Source organism: Neofelis nebulosa, chromosome 14, assembly GCF_028018385.1.
Source record: "Neofelis nebulosa isolate mNeoNeb1 chromosome 14, mNeoNeb1.pri, whole genome shotgun sequence".
Classification (NCBI taxonomy): Eukaryota; Metazoa; Chordata; class Mammalia; order Carnivora; family Felidae; genus Neofelis; species Neofelis nebulosa.
The window spans coordinates 34289255-34305965 of NC_080795.1; the positions used below are offsets into that span (position 1 = coordinate 34289255).

Genomic DNA, 16711 nt, shown 5'->3' on the forward strand with positions numbered 1-16711 from the left:
AAAATTAAACATACAAAGAACAGCATTTAAAAAACATCTGCATGTCCCCATAACCCATCTTCAACACTTCTAACTCAGGGCCAATTTTGTTTTATCTCCACCCCTATCTACCTTCTCTCCTCCCAGACATCATATCATTTCATCTGTAAATATTCTGGTGTATCTCCAAAGACTCTTTTAACATTATAATTGGTTGGTATGTTTTAAGTCTTTTTTAATCCATAAATTCCCCCTTTCTTTTATTTCCTTCCTCCCTCTTTCCATTATTCCCCCTCATTTTCTCCCTTCATCCCATCCATCCATCCATCCATCCATCCATCCATCCATCCATCATGCAATTTATTCAATAAAGAAACTGACTCCTTTGTCCTATAGATGTTTTAACATTCTGCATATAGCTGATTAAATACTTGTGGTATCATTTAACATGTTTATCTCTCCACCTTTATTTCCTGATTTATATTAGCTGGTGATTGAATCTAGAGGAATGATCTGATAATATTTTGATGGTATTTTGTTATGGCAGTTTCATAGGTGGTGGCATTACATCAGGAGGCTCACATTGTTGAGTTCTGTCTTTTTGGGATGTTAGTGAACATTGATGATAACTGTGCTACCTAGATATATTATTTTATTAAGAGTCCTTTAAATAGTGAGATTCTCACTCTATCATTGCTTCTTCATTTATTAATGAGGATAGTTCCATAAAGAGAAGTATTCTTACCCACATTGGGTATTTATTTATTCTGAGTTATTATTGTACAGGAAGCAAATTAAAATGTTTGATTTTTTCCCCCCAATATATACAATTTCTCAGAATAAGTTGGTTCCCTATCATCCTCTAAATGTGACAATGAGGATTTGTTTGTTTTTATTTTTAGTATTATATGAGCTCTTTATCAGTGAACTTTTATTGATGCTTAAATTATCTTAACTTTGGCCTTTGGGAATCTCTTTAAATTTGTTCCTGAAGTCAATTGGCATATCTCCAGGAATCTTTGGATAGCTTCCTTGTTCTGTGGCATGACAAGATGTTCCAGGATTATTTTATCTAATTTCTTCCCCAGACTGGCAGATTAAAAGAAGCCTTATTATGTTTTAGTGGAAATTGTTGTTTAGAGACCAGTCTGGTGCTAGGGGTGCTTATTGTTGATTATTGCCACTTATTGTTTCTAAGGCTTTTTAGTAGACAGAGGAAAGACTGTTTTGGTTTTGTTTTTGTTTTTAAAAGAAAAACTAAATCATAAATTTATACAGCTATTTCCAGTTCAGATACAGAATTACAGGGTTTTACTTCTTTAATTCTATATTTACACCTCCTGTCTCTTACGCTGAAAATCTCATTTCGTAAGGATGTTAACATAACTGTTTCTCTGTTGTGCCTTTTATAATATCTAATAGTTTCAGAATAAAATTATCCACATTATCTTTAACAATATTTTTACTGGAAACAGTTTGAGCTTTCTTTGAAATTCTTTAAAAAAATTTTTTTTAATGTTTATTTATTTTTGAGAGAGAGACACACACACACACACACACACACACACACACACACACAGAACATGAGTGGAGGAGGAGCAGGCTCCAGGCTCTGAGATATTAGCACAGATCCTGATGCGGGGCTTGAACCCACGAACCATGAGATCACGACCTGAGCCAAAGTCGGACGCTTAACCAACCGAGCCACCCAGGCGCCCCTTGAAATTCTTTTTTAAAATTTTATTGATTGATTAATCGATTGACATATATAATCTCTATACCCAATGTGAAGCTTGAACTCATGACCCTGAGATCAAGAACTGCATGCTCTACTAACTGAGCCAGCCAGGCACCCCTCTTTGAAGTTGTTTTTGTTTTTAGGGTTATATATTCTACATGGGTTGTATATTCAAATTCTTTTGGTTTAAAGAAATCTTTTAAGCTCATCAAACTCCACACCCGAAAAACAAATAACCCAGTGAAGAAATGGGCAGAAAACATGAATAGACACTTCTCTAAAGAAGACATCAGGATGGCCAACAGGCACATGAAAAGATGTTCAACGTCGCTCCTTATCAGGGAAATACAAATCAAAACCACACTCAGATACCACCTCACGCCAGTCAGAGTGGCCAAAATGAAGAAATCAGGAGACTATAGATGCTGGAGAGGATGTGGAGAAACAGGAACCCTCTTGCACTGTTGGTGGGAATGCAAATTGGTGCAGCCGCTCTGGAAAGCAGTGTGGAGGTTCCTCATAAAATTAAAAATAGACCTACCCTATGACCCAGCAATAGCACTGCTAGGAATTTATCCAAGGGATACAGGAGTACTGATGCATAGGGGCACTTGTACCCCAATGTTTATAGCAGCACTCTCAACAATAGCCAAATTATGGAAAGAGCCTAAATGTCCATCAATTGATGAATGGATAAAGAAATTGTGGTTTATATACACAATGGAATAGTACGTGGCAATGAGAAAGAATGAAATATGGCCTTTTGTAGCAACGTGGATGGAACTGGAGAGTGTGATGCTAAGTGAAATAAGCCATACAGAGAAAGACAGATACCATATGGTTTCACTCTTATGTGGATCCTGAGAAACTTAACAGGAACCCATGGGGGAGGGGAAGGAAAAAAAAAAAAAAGAGGTTAGAGTGGGAGAGAGCCAAAGCATAAGAGACTGTTAAAAACTGAGAACAAACTGAGGTTTGATGGGGGGTGGGAGGGAGGGCAGGGTGGGTGACGGGTATTGAGGAGGGCACCTTTTGGGATGAGCACTGGGTGTTGTATATAAACCATTTTGACAGTAAATTTCATATATTAAAAAATAAAATTAAAAAAAAAAGTAATCTTTTAGTTATTATTCTATCACAATGACACATAATTGAATTTTGCTTTTGAAATTTAGGGATTATTTTCAATTTTTAAAAATTTAACTTTCTTTTATAATTATGTAAAAGATTTATATGGTTCCAAAGCCAAATCTATATTATTAGATATATTCAAGAAATTTAGCATCTTTCCCCATCCACTCTTTTTTCTTTTTTCGTCTTGGTAGGTAGTAATTTTTTTAAATTTGTTCTATGGTTTAATTGTTTAATTTTATAAAAAATCTAAGATTTTTGTGTGTGTGTATGTTTATGTAATTTATGTGTCTCTGTGTATACACATATGTATATGTGTGTATATTGATATGTCCATATAGATAGGTATGTATGTGTGTATGTATGTATGTATTTGTATTTATATTCCCTACCCCCAGGCCTTGGTAACTGTAACATACATACATATATACCTTCATACATATATATGTGTGTGTGTATATGTGTGTGTATATATGTGTGTGTGTGTATATATATATATATATTATGTACATATACACACTTCCTCCACCTTGCTTTCATCACTTAACATGTTATGGAGGTCTGAGTCAGGAACTTATAGTTCTTATTTTAATTCTACTACTGACAACTTCATGAACTTTCAAACAACATTTGTTGTCTAACCTTCAGAATGATAATGATTCTGCCCTTCTCATAGGTTTATTTCTAAGATAGGCCAGACAGGGTACATTAATGTGTTTTTAGAAAGTTAACTTTTCTAAAGTGCTATTATAAAATGGTTCACAGAGAGACTTATTACACTGATTCTTTTTTAGAGTTTATTTATTTATTTTGAGAGAGGGAGAGTATGCGCATATGGGCAAGCAGGGGAGGGGGAGAGAGAGAGCATCCCAAGCAGGTTCCATGCTGTCAGCACAGACCCCGATGCAGGGCTCCATCCCACGAACCTTGAGATCATGACCTGAGCGAAAACCAAGAGTTGGATGCTTAAATGACTGAGCCACATAGTCGCCCTGATTCTTAAGACTCTTCTTAGTGATAAGGGTTAAATTTAAAAGTTCTGCATAGCCTTTGTGTTTATATACCCATATATATATTAAAAGTTTATTTATTTAAGTATTCTCACTCAACATGGGGCTCAAACTCATGACCCAAGGTCAAGAGTCACATGTTCTTTAGACTAAGCCAGGCCAGGCACCTTGTGTTTATATTTTTGACTGTACCAAATATGTACTTGCTTGACATTGAACTGCTGAGGAGGGAAGTAACATTATCTTAGTTCTTAATTTAATACTGAGGTTAATTAGGACTCAAGAAAATGCTCAGTTCAAGGACATTAACTGCATATATTACTGTGGAGTTAAAGGTGTCTTTTTGGGGCTCCTGGGTGGCTCAGTCGATTAGGTGTCCAGCTTTGGCTCAGTCATGATCTCACTGTTTGTGAGTTCAAGCCCAGCATCGGGCTCTGTGCTGACAGCTCAGAGCCTGGAGCCTGCTTCAGATTCTCCATCTCCCTCTCTCTCTGCCCCTCCCCCACTCATGCTGTCTCTCTCTCTCTCTCTCTCTCTCTCTCTCTCTCTCTCTCTCAAAAATAAACATTAAAAAAATTTTAAAAAGTAAAGAGATCCTGATGTAACAGGTGTCTTTTCATTTTGACAAATAATAAGTAATATATTCTAAGGAGTATGGAAATTTCAAAATGAAAACAAACAAAAATGAGAAAAACAAAATCATTTATAATCTCTGCTTAAGTTTGACCTCTGTGAGTGATTTGGTCATTCTTCCAGATTTTTTATCTGTGTGTGTGTGTGTGTGTGTGTGTGTTGGTGTGTGTGTTTATGTTGAGGATAGCGATAAGGTATTTTGAACACTCAGTGTGCTTCAGCATTATGCAGGTGCTGTGGTGAATTACAGAGGAAAAAGAAGATGTATTTTGTACCCTTGAAATAATTCTATTATGCACTCTACATATTACCTCTACTCCCTTATGTAAGTAAAGAAATGTGTGGAATTGGGAAAGAGTGTTGGACATAGAAGGATAAGATATAAAGTCAAGACTCAGATCCATCAATTAAATTAGATGTGTGATCTTGGCAAAGTTATTTAACCTCTCTGAATCCATTTTATTGCTGATAACTGCTCTGCCCTTCATATAGTATGACTAATGTTTGGGATGGCATTTATATCAAACTATTCAGTGCTATGCAAATGAATACTGTTAATAATGAAAAGAAGCCCAAAACATATTTTATTGATTATGGGTCCTGTTCATTATATTTTATAGCAATGTTCTCATGTTTTTTGAGAAGTGAAGTTGTGATACATAGGATTATGAGCATTTATCACAAATGCCTTAATAGTTCCCCTTATAGACATCAGCAAGTTTATAAGTTCATGAGTAAGGTGATGGGATTTGTATTTACTACTGTACTGTGCTGTATGTATCTGTACTATGGAGTTAGACTTTTGATATTGCTAACACGTAACATGTATAAAGTATGGTTTTACATGGTTTCAAAGGAGAATAATTGATTTCTTTTTTTTAATGTAGGATCTATTTGGAAAGTCAGATCCATACCTGGAATTCCACAAGCAGACATCTGATGGAAACTGGCTAATGGTTCATCGAACAGAGGTGAGTATCTGAATTTGAAAAAGTAGAGTTGAGGTTTCTGTTGGAATTCTAGTAATCTAAATTTTAAAAAATTTTATATTTATAAAAATATCAATCTGAGTTCAGACATATATAGACAGAGATGCAAGATCAACATACTCATTTTTTTCATTTTTTTTCTTCTTTTCATGAGGAAGTGCTACTATGCTGAATTATTAGCAAAATTTTTATTTTGAAATATTTAAGACCCTGTAAAAAGCACTAAAATGTATACCTGTGTATCCTTCACCTAGACTTACCAACTGGTCATATCTGTATGTGTGTTCTTTCTCTCTCACTTACACACACACACACACACACACACACACACACACACGCATGCACCCATGCACACAAATAGTTCCCATTTGCAAAGCTGTCCTAATGTAGGCTTCAGATATCAATTCCCTTCACCTTAATACTACAACAGGTATTTCTCAAGAACAAGGGCATTCTCCTACACAACTACACTTGAGAGAATTAATATGGATTTATAACATCACCCAGTATATCCTTTAACTTCAGATTTCCCCAGTTGTCTCACACATCACACACACACACACACATACACACACACACACACACACAAATGTGTGTGTGTGTGTGTGTGTGTATAGTTTTGTCCAGGATCAATTCAAGGTTCACATTTTGCATTGGGTTCTTATGTTCCCAGTATATATGATTCTTCTCCCTATCTGCCTTATATCTTTCTTCATGCCATTGAATCTCCTGAATAATCAAGGCTAGTATGTCCAACATTCTGAGTCTTTTGTTTCCTTACGATTGTATCCAAATCAAACATTTCCATCAAGAACATTATGTGTGCATCTTGCTTTGCATCATCAAGGGACCCATAGTATCAGGTTGTCCAGTATTGATGTTGCCAACCTTGTTCTACTTGGTTAAGCTGGTGACCACCAGATCTTACTATGATAAAGTCCCATTTTTTAAACTTTGTAATTAATAAGTGATCTATGGTGTGATACTTTGAGACTGAATGAATAAATTGTTCTTTAGCATATCACCTGTCCAGTGATGATCCATCCTGAATCAATTTTTATATTAGGGGTTATAAAATAGTGATTTTTTTCCTAAATCTTTTATCCCTTTACATATAATAGCAGATACTCTTCTTTCATCTCTCCTCTCCCACATCCTTTTTTTATTTTTAGTATCATCATAGACTCATGACTTTTATAGCAGCGTATTTGTGTCACAAATCATTATGGTCATTATTTTTGCAGTTCAAATTAATCCAAGTTTGACCAGGGAGAGTGATGTCAAAAGGCTCCTGGGTTCTTTTAACATGACCCCATTAGTCTTTAAGCATTACTTTATTTATTTATTTATTTATTTATTTATTTATTTATTTATTTATGTTTACTGTTTTTAATTTTTAAAAATTTTTTAATGTTTATTTTTGAGAGAGAGAGAGAGAGAAAGAGAGAGAGAATGAACAGGGGAGGGGCAGAGAGCGAGGGACACATAGAATCTGAAGCAGGTGACTCTGTCTTGTCAGCACAGCCTGAGCGGGGCTTGAACTCAAGAACCACGAGATCATGACCTAAGCCAAAGTTGGATGCTTAACCAACTGAGCCACCCAGGTGCCCCATATTTATGTTTTTTTTAAGTTTATTTATTTATTTATTTATTTATTTACTTTTTAGTAGTGTCTACACCAATGTGGGGCTCAAACTCATTACCCCCAGATCAGGAGTCATATGCTCTTCAGACTGAGCCAGCCAGGCACCCTTCATTCTCTTACTTTATATTAAAGTATATTCTCAGGTCACCTTGTGCTCACCCTATCCCAGGTCCAGAATGAGCCATTTCTCTGGAGGAACCCAGTTCCTTTAAGACAGTAGTGCTATTAAGGAATCTACTCCTGAAATCATTGTTGCACCATATACTAACTTGGATGTAAATTAAAAATAAATAAATTATTTTTTTTTCAATATATGAAATTTATTGTCAAATTGGTTTCCATACAACACCCAGTGCTCATCCCAAAAGGTGCCCTCCTCAATACCCATCACCCACCCTCCCCTCCCTCCCACCCCCTATCAACCCTTAAGAGAGTAGTGCTAGATGTACTCATTGCTACCCAGATGTCATTGCATTTAGGTCTTTTCAATGGACAGAGCTAGGAAATGTGTATTTGTGTATATCTGTTTATTATGTGTATGTATATTTATAACAATTTTAAATCATCAATTTAGACTATTTTTTCAGTTCAAGTCCAACCCAGATTCTTTCTCATCCTTTTTTTATTCCAAATTTGAATCTTCTGTGTCCTGCAATGAAAACCCTGGTTTCCAACAGAATCAACAATCAGTAGTTTCTAAATGTACCTTGTGATGGGTAAAATAAATTTTCCAAGTAGTTTTTTCTTTTCTCAGAATGTATCTGTCACATTTTTCTTATAACAATTGTATAATATTGTCCTACCTAAGTTTCTCATTGAAAAAGTTGACTGGGTGAAGAGGTGAAGGATGATTGTGAGAGTATAGCAAGAATCTAGGAAAAGGAAGGGAAAATGTTAATGAACTGAATATTTTTCTAACTAGTCTTGGAATCTTTACAGGTTATTAAAAATAACTTGAATCCTGTTTGGAGGCCTTTTAAAATCTCTCTTAACTCCCTGTGCTATGGAGATATGGACAAAACTATCAAGGTAATTTGAATTTATGTGGATGTTATTTATACACACATACGTCTTTCATAAAACTAATAGATTAGATAGTATTTAATAAAAGTTAATGATATAATAGATACCTGTAAGGATTGAATTGTATTTTTATTTAGGAATACTAAAATAGAAATGTCTCTGGTAAGTAAATAGTTCAAAGGAGTAGATATGTTTGACTGATACGTTGACCTAATGCTTAATTCAAACATTGTGATTTTTATTTTACTCTTCATTTTAAAAAATAGAATGTCCAATTTAAATCTTTCCTTTTAATAAGATTCATTTGCTCTGCAAATAGAAACCTTTAACTGCAATCTTTGACTTTGGTATGGCCCTTGTGGATAAAAGCAGATGTTACTTTAACTAAAAACCCAAAGCTTCCCCCTATAGCAGAGAGGAGCAGCAAAAGAGAATAGTGGTGGCATTTTCCATCGCTTATTTTCAGAGCAAGATATTATTCATTGAAAACTTTTAGATAGCTTTAGTATAAAGTGTTAGGAGAGCAGGGTGGGTACAGGGAGTAGCAGCAGGTGACTAAGAATTTTTCTTTAATGGTTTAATTTATAGCTATTTAACAGAAAATATTTATTATTTTTAAGACATATTTTACTAGAGTCTCTTCTTTTTTTAATGTTTTATTTATTTTTGAGAGACAGAGACTGACTGTGAGGGGGTAGAGGAGGGGCAGAGAGAGAGGGAGACACAGAATCCAAAGCAGGCTCCAGGCTCTGAGCTGTCAGCACAGAGCCTGACGCAGGACTCAAACTCACAAACCGTGAGATCATGACCTGAGCCAAAGTTGGACACTTAACCTACTGAGCAAATGAGGTACCCCTAGAGTCTCTTTACATAAGATTCCAGATAGAAGTCTCTTGTGTTTAGAGTCAGCAAACTGAAGTGGGTGTTTTTGTTTTATTTTTCCTTTGGTAATGAATATGGTAAAAACAGGAAAGGTGATGGCATGGAACACTGGATTTTGTGTCAGGCTATAGTTCAAGTCTTGACTTAGGCTTTCAACCAGATAAGGGATCTTGGGGAGGTCATCTGACTTCTTCATTTATATAATAGAGAAAATAATGTCTATGTTACAAAAGAAAGGAAGGATTAAATTAATGAAAGTAGAAGTTTTATAAACCATTATACATAGAATAGATACTGTTACATTGAAAACAGTTTCATTCCTTAGCTCTGTAAAAATTTGTCCTCAGTTGACAGAGAACTTCAGAAATCAATATAGAGGCGCTTGGGTGGCTCAGTTGGTTAAGCGCCGACTCTTTATTTCACCTCAGGTCATGATCTCACGGATCGTGAGTTCCCCACATTGGACTCTGTGCTGATAGGGTAGAGCCTGCTTGGGATTCTCTCTTTTCCTCTCTCTGTGCCCCTCACATTCAAAATAAATAAATAAACATTGAAAATCAATATAAGTATGATTTATGTTGTATTTCAAACAGCAGTGGAAATTTAGGTAACAAATAAATAGAACAGTAGTTTTAAAAATTACTTTCTATTGTCATATTAAACTTTTGCATTTCACATTAAAAATAGTAAGTTGAGGGGCACCCACCTGAGTGGCTTAGTCGATTGAGTGTCCAACTTCAGCTCAGGTCATGATCTTGTGGTCCATGAGTTCGAGCCCCGCATCTGGATTTGTGCTGACAGCTCAGAGCCTGGAGCCTGCCTCGGATTCTGTATCTCCCTTTCTCACTCTGCCCCTCCCCTGCTTATAGTCTCTCTCTCTCTCAAAAATAAATAAAGATTAAAAAAAATAGTAAGTTGATACTTTATTAGCTCTGAGAAACAGGAAAGGCTGGGGGAAAAATGCCTAAAACATAACCGGTTGCTTATAATAATATGTTAACAATGAAACAATGTTTTTTAAACTTTCTTTTGCACACAGTGGCATGCTTACAGGGCTATTTTATTATAGTAAGTAAACTGATTTTATGAGCTTTCTCTGATGAATGTCTTCCGTTCTTAAAAGTTTCTCAGTTTGTTTTAACTGTACACAATTTGGTTTGCCATATCATGACTGTCTTTCTTTAGTTCTCTATTTCTTTGCAATATCACAAAGTCATACATCTGTGATTCTTGTGGTGTTTGGAAACTGTTTAGAGGTGTAGCAAAGAGCATTAGAGCACAGAATAGAGTCAGAATAATTAGTAATTTGCTGTGTGAACGTGCCAGTGTTATCACTCCAGCATGTATTATTATTTTCATAATATCAATGAATAAAAGAAATAACCATGCATGCTACCACCTTGCCTAAAATGGGAATGCCTTAGTGAATGTAGTATTGTGTGGTGTGTACATTCTTTTACATATATACATATGTGCATATGTATATATGCATATATTTCAATTTCATAAGCACTGCTGATACTGTTGTTTAAAACAGCCAATAGTACTAGTTTTTGTATTTTTGAGAAGAGAAATTAAATGGCACAAATTATTATATCGTTTACCTCAAACTATATCTGACCATATGCCAGTATTATAAATGTTACATCTTTCTTTAGCGCCAAACATTTGTCTTCAGTGGGGCAACAGTGAGGTTTTCCTGTATATTTATTATAGTGTGCTATCAGAAATTACAGTTTAAAAATATTTTAACATTCCCTGAAGTCTCAGGCAGTCTAAACATATGAAGAGTTTTAGGTGTTCATAAGCTTCTTAAAAATAAAATTGGCCTTATCAAAGTTTGATCTTATATATAAATTGGAGTTTGCTGAATGCAAATCTAAAATGCAAAATTTGGGGGCACCTGGCTGGCTCAGTCCATAGAGCATGCTACTCTTGATCATGGGGTGGTAAGTTCAAGCCCCACATTGGGTATAGAGCTTGCCTAAAAAAAAAAAAGGTCCAGGGGCGCCTGGGTGGCGCAGTCGGTTAAGCGTCCGACTTCAGCCAGGTCACGATCTCACGGTCCGTGAGTTCGAGCCCCGCGTCAGGCTCTGGGCTGATGGCTCAGAGCCTGGAGCCTGTTTCAGATTCTGTGTCTCCCTCTCTCTCTGTCCCTCCCCCGTTCATGCTCTGTCTCTCTCTGTCCCAAAAATAAATAAACGTTGAAAAAAAAAATTTAAAAAAAAAAAAAAAAAAAAAAGGTCCAGATCTATTTTCCATAATTTAAAGAAATGCATTAAAAATGCATGAAAATATTAAGAGTGTTTTGGCTTTATCTTAATTTTATTTCTCTAGACAAAAAATAGTAAGATCATTAATTTTCTTTTCTCCTGATACTTTGAAGAGTCAGATAAAGGGCTTTGGTTTGAAAATTAAATACCAGATACATAAGGCAAGAATCAAACTGTCATAATTGGTACATGACCAAAGTGTTTCTAAAAATAAAAATCCTTTACTGTTACTCAAAATTGCAATTCTGGGCCTTGTTTTTATTGATTGGTTTTTAGTCTTCCTGAATACTAATGAAAATATTAGTAAGGAATGAAAGACTCCTTGTTATAGGCACTTAGTTCACTTCTCATAGAACTGAGAAGAAGGTAAATCATTTTGCTTGCTGAACATATAGAATCCCTCAGCATTTTAGCTTGGCAATTAATATAACTTTGTAAAGGATGGTTTCTTGGCAAATCACTTCTTATAGGCTTTTATTTTAAATCATAGGCTCTTGAAGAATTCAAAAGTGCCCTCAGCATAGCTTTACCTATATTGGTTACCAAATAAAACATATCATCTTCTATGACTATTTAATTCCTTTGCCTACTTCACAAGCCTGAGTAGAGAATGTGTGCAGTGCACGTAAAAATGTTTGCAGAAATGAGATACTCTGTTCTGAAATTATAAAGCACTCTAAAAATGTTAGTTATCCAGTGATCACAATGGACACCTCTCCTTGCTAACAGTTCACACCACATTAATTTTTTCATTACAATGAATAATCAGGTATTCTTGTGAATATTTACCCTCTGGTTACTCTGTCAACTTGGCACAAAATTACATGCAGCTCTTGGGGTGCCTCGGTGGCTCATTCAGTTGAGCATCGGACGCTTGATCTCAGCTCAGGTCTTAATCTCAGCATTGTGGGTTCAAGCCCCACATCGGGCTCCGTGCTGGGGGTGGAGCCTACTTAAAAATAAAAACAAAAACAAAAATATAAACAAATATACTCTCAGCTCTCTTCTGCCTGCTGTAAGAAAGAGCAAACATTTGACCAGAGGCATAGGTAAGACTAGAATTCACCCTGTCTTACATGGAAATAGAGCCAATATGACCTAGAATAGATAGTTCCTCAATGGATCAAGTACTCTTCCCTTGAATTTTCTTTTTTATTGTAAGACTTGTGATTCTCAGAAGGATGCAGATATGACTTCATCATATCTAACTCTGAATACAAACCTAGCCTTACCAGATTGCAGCTGATGAAATACATATTCCATATTTCTAAATCATCTAGGATTTAATTATACAATTTTTAGCTGTCTAGGATCTGACTTCCTTTCTTCCTGCAGATGATGGCTTTTAGTCATTGTATAGTGATAACAAAGTAAAGAAGTGGATGAGAAAGAAGACGTAATTTCATTTTGATTTTATCAGCTCTTATAAAGAGCATGATGGTGAACTGGGAACTGCTTAATATGGAATTTAAACAATATTTGTACTTTTTGTCTGCCTATGATCTATCCTAGAGCCCCATTCCAAGGATAGCTGGGGTTTGAAGTGTTTCAGTATTACTCCTCCAGGAAGTTACTTCCTACTTCTCTAAGTAGAGCTGCATAATAAACATTTTCACTTATTTTAATTAAAAGGGCACTTCCTGGTAAGTCTCAATTATTGCAGCCAATCCTTTTAAACAAAATTTTGTTGATTTTTATATATTCTTATTATACTTAATTCCAGGTAGAGTGCTATGATTATGATAATGATGGGTCACATGATCTCATTGGAACATTTCAAACCACCATGACAAAACTGAAAGAAGCCTCCAGAAACTCACCTGTAAGTTATATCTTTGTCATTTGAATGTACTTTATGGTTGGCCATGTATTTATTATTTCATTTTTCCCCCTTGGTATAGCAAACAGTTTGCCATGGTTTTACTCTGTATTATAAAATGCTATGAAATCTGTGGATTTTATTTGTGTAGTAATTGGATGATCCAAAATTCATCTTGGAGTATAAGTTTACATTTGTATTTAGAGGTTTGGTTTCCTTTGGCTTCAGACAACATATGTGGTTTGACTGGAAAACCCTAGTTTTAAAGCATTTGGTATTTCATTGGTCATAATAATTAAGTTCTACAACACTAGATAAATACCTGGACTTGATCTGTGTACATTTATATTCCTTTTGGACCCGCTTTTACAATATGCCTCTCATTCTTCTCTCCGACTTTTCTTCACTGAAGGGAAGGATAAAAGGATAATTATGGTATTTCAAATTATGTAATATTAAGCCTCCATCTAATGGCACTAATTTTGTCAAGATCATTAATGTGCTTTAACTACATTCAGTTTATTATTTAGCATCTCAACATATTGCTAAAAGTGCTTCTGAAACTTTCCTGTCTCTAAAGCCGAGGTGCCTAAAAATTATTCCAGAGCATTTTATAAGTAAAATTTATCAATTGCTCCCATCTTATTTCCTTTCTAGTTTGAATGAGATAAGCTATTAATTTTCTTTATAGCTTACTTAAAATAGAATAATATGAATTATTACCTGCATAATGTTCATGCATATAGCCTTTGATTTTGAAAACATAAGAGGTTATGGTTAGATGAGGTCTTTTTTACCTAGTCATGTAAGTGAGGTGATCTAAAAGATACTGGTAGTTTTAGATCAAAACGTAACTACAAAATAAATAAATAACACTTATGAGCCATTTGGTTTAAGTAATGGGGAGAAATGAGTTTTAAACAAACATAATGAGACTAGAATTTTTAGTAGGTCACATAGAGATCTATAGCCCTGTCCCTACTCCCTGGTCACAAAGGCCAGGTACTAGAAGTAGACTATACAAAAATGTTTGTGTGAAGTATGAAAGGCTTTTAAAATCATTCCTAATGGTTTAGGGGCATCTGGGTTGCTCAGTCAGTTAGGCATACAACTCTTGATTTCAGCTCAGGTCATGATCTCATGGTTCATGAGATTGAGCCCCAAGCACGGAGCCTGCTAGGGGTTCTCTCTCTCTGTCCCTCCCCCTCACTCGCATGCTCTTATGCTCTCTCTCTCAAAATACGTAAATAAACTTTAAAAAATCATACCTAGTAGTTCAATTAAAACAGCAAAATTCAGCTGTAAATATCCTAAAGAATTTTTTTTAAAGCAGAACTAATGGCAAATGCTAAAAATCTGAACAATTCAAAAAAGCAAGCTACCTAAAAGAACTAAATATGAAGAGTGATCTGGATTGTTGTCACTATCCTTCAGAATCAGTAAATGAACTACTTTTAGAAGATATTGAATGAACAAACAACTCCGTAATGCTTTATGGATCATGTAGAGTTTTCCTAAATCCAACTATCTTGATCCTTCCCTCCTCCATGACAGAATGAGGCTTTTAATGTTGCTGCCATGGCAAGGTTTACCTACTCTTATTCTTCAAAGGCAAGGCTATATCTTATAATCTCTGTTTTCAGTGCCTGGAATAGTGCCTGCCACTTGGTAGACACTTTGCAGAGAGAGAGGGAGACAGAGAATCCCAAACAGGCTTTGTACTGTCAGCACAGAGCCCGATGTGGGGCTTGAACTCAAGCACTGTGAGATTATGACCTGAGCCGAAATCAAGAGTCGAATGCTTAACCAACTGAGCTACCCAGACGGCCCACATTGGCATTTTTAGTATTGCTAGAAAGAATTAACATTTTGTCTTTTCTTCCTATAGGTGGAATTTGAATGCATAAATGAAAAAAAGAGGCAAAAGAAGAAAAGCTACAAGAATTCAGGTGTTATCAGTGTGAAACATTGTGAGGTTAGTTGATATTGACCATTTATAGTAAGTGTAATGAGATCCCATTTCAAGTTCTTTTTTCAATATGGTATATATTAAGCAAACAGACAAAGAATATTAAAGTTTTTTCTTAAGAAATGTGAGTTGAATTTTGGGCAATTGAAAATCACATGAGCATCTGGATACCCTTAAGGAAAAGAAGAGAGTAGGAAATAGTAAAGAAATCTTTCAAGTAAATTTGGTTCCAAGGTTTGACAACTTTTTAGCAAAAGAAAAGATTATTAAAGTCTTTTCCTTATTGTAAGAAATATGAAGCATCATGGTATTTTCTCAGAGCATTAGCAGAAATGACCTGACCCAGTGCATCTATCCTGGTCATAATTTCGAGTTGAGATATTGTAAACAGAGGGGAAAATTCAAGAGATTTCTTACAACAAACAAATGAGGTTTTTCTGGTTTTGTTTTTTATTAAAAAAAATTCAATTATTATGCTTATTAAAGCTCTCAACATATTAGATTCATTGCCAGTTTCTTAAAACCTAAAGTGATTTCATCTTTGGCCATTAATATTCTAATCTTAACATTGCTTTAATTATCTCAAATTAAAATCATACAAATTCATGACAAGTAGGGGCAGCGGTACCTTAAACTCAAATGCTGGGGTGGTTTCCACATGCTTATATCATGTTTTGTTCAGTTTCTAAACTGTTAAAAACGTATGCCAGAGAGCTCTTTGTAGCTCTTGTATAGTAAAAGAGTTTTAATTTTAACAGTGCTATCTGTTTTTAGATTACAGTGGAATGCACATTCCTTGACTATATCATGGGAGGATGTCAGCTGAATTTTACTGTAAGTAACACTGACTTTTTCAAAAGTCGTGTAACATATTACTTTTTCCTACCATTTTGCAGTGTTCTATCCTTCCCTGTAAAACTGACTTAGTGATGAAATTTATACAAGCTGTTTAGTATGATCTCCTCAGACAGGTTGTCTAATAAGCTCATCCACAAGCTTTCAACTTTGTTGATCAGATCTGTTTCTTCTGATGGAAAGCAAATATGTCCTATAGCAATTTAAAATTATAGAAGCATTAGTCAAACAGCATACAAAAATAAGCCCTACATCTAAAGTCATGGATTTGAGGCATCTAGAAAAAATAGGAATAACAGATTGTTTCATGCTGAAGCTTTAATTGTTTGTCTGTGGAAAAACTGGTAGGCCCAGGCATTTGTTAGAAAATGGTAGCAGCAGGCTCTGGGATGAATATTTGTTTCATCTCCTAGACATCGAGTGTAGGCTTTTCCTTATTAAGGGCTGCAATTGTTATTTGGCAGGTGGGAGTGGACTTCACTGGCTCGAATGGCGACCCAAGGTCTCCTGATTCCCTTCATTACATCAGCCCCAATGGTGTTAATGAGTATTTGACTGCTATCTGGTCTGTGGGACTGGTCATTCAAGATTATGATGCGTGAGTACGACTAAAATATTTGTTTTTATAACTCCCCAGAAGGGGCAGTTTCTGTTTCATCTGCTAGTACTTGGATATAGTTATTGGTGATAAGACTGCTGGGGTTGACAGGGGGGAGGGGAAGGGGCATGGTAGGGGTAGCTTTATCCCTAAAATTTCTTTCCTGT

At 35.4% G+C, this 16711-nt stretch overlaps 1 protein-coding gene across 4 annotated transcripts in view; it reads left to right on the forward strand.

The window, feature by feature from the left end:
• CPNE3 (copine 3) overlaps positions 1–16711 on the forward strand; it is a 49526-nt gene that overhangs the window by 18667 nt on the left and 14148 nt on the right. For all 4 annotated transcript variants that reach the window (XM_058698484.1, XM_058698487.1, XM_058698485.1 and 1 more), the window contains 6 exons: positions 5379–5462; positions 8065–8154; positions 13027–13125; positions 15011–15097; positions 15866–15925; positions 16411–16544. In XM_058698484.1, the coding sequence (XP_058554467.1) occupies positions 5379–5462; positions 8065–8154; positions 13027–13125; positions 15011–15097; positions 15866–15925; positions 16411–16544 (554 nt within the window). The remainder of the gene's footprint in view (positions 1–5378; positions 5463–8064; positions 8155–13026; positions 13126–15010; positions 15098–15865; positions 15926–16410; positions 16545–16711) is intronic.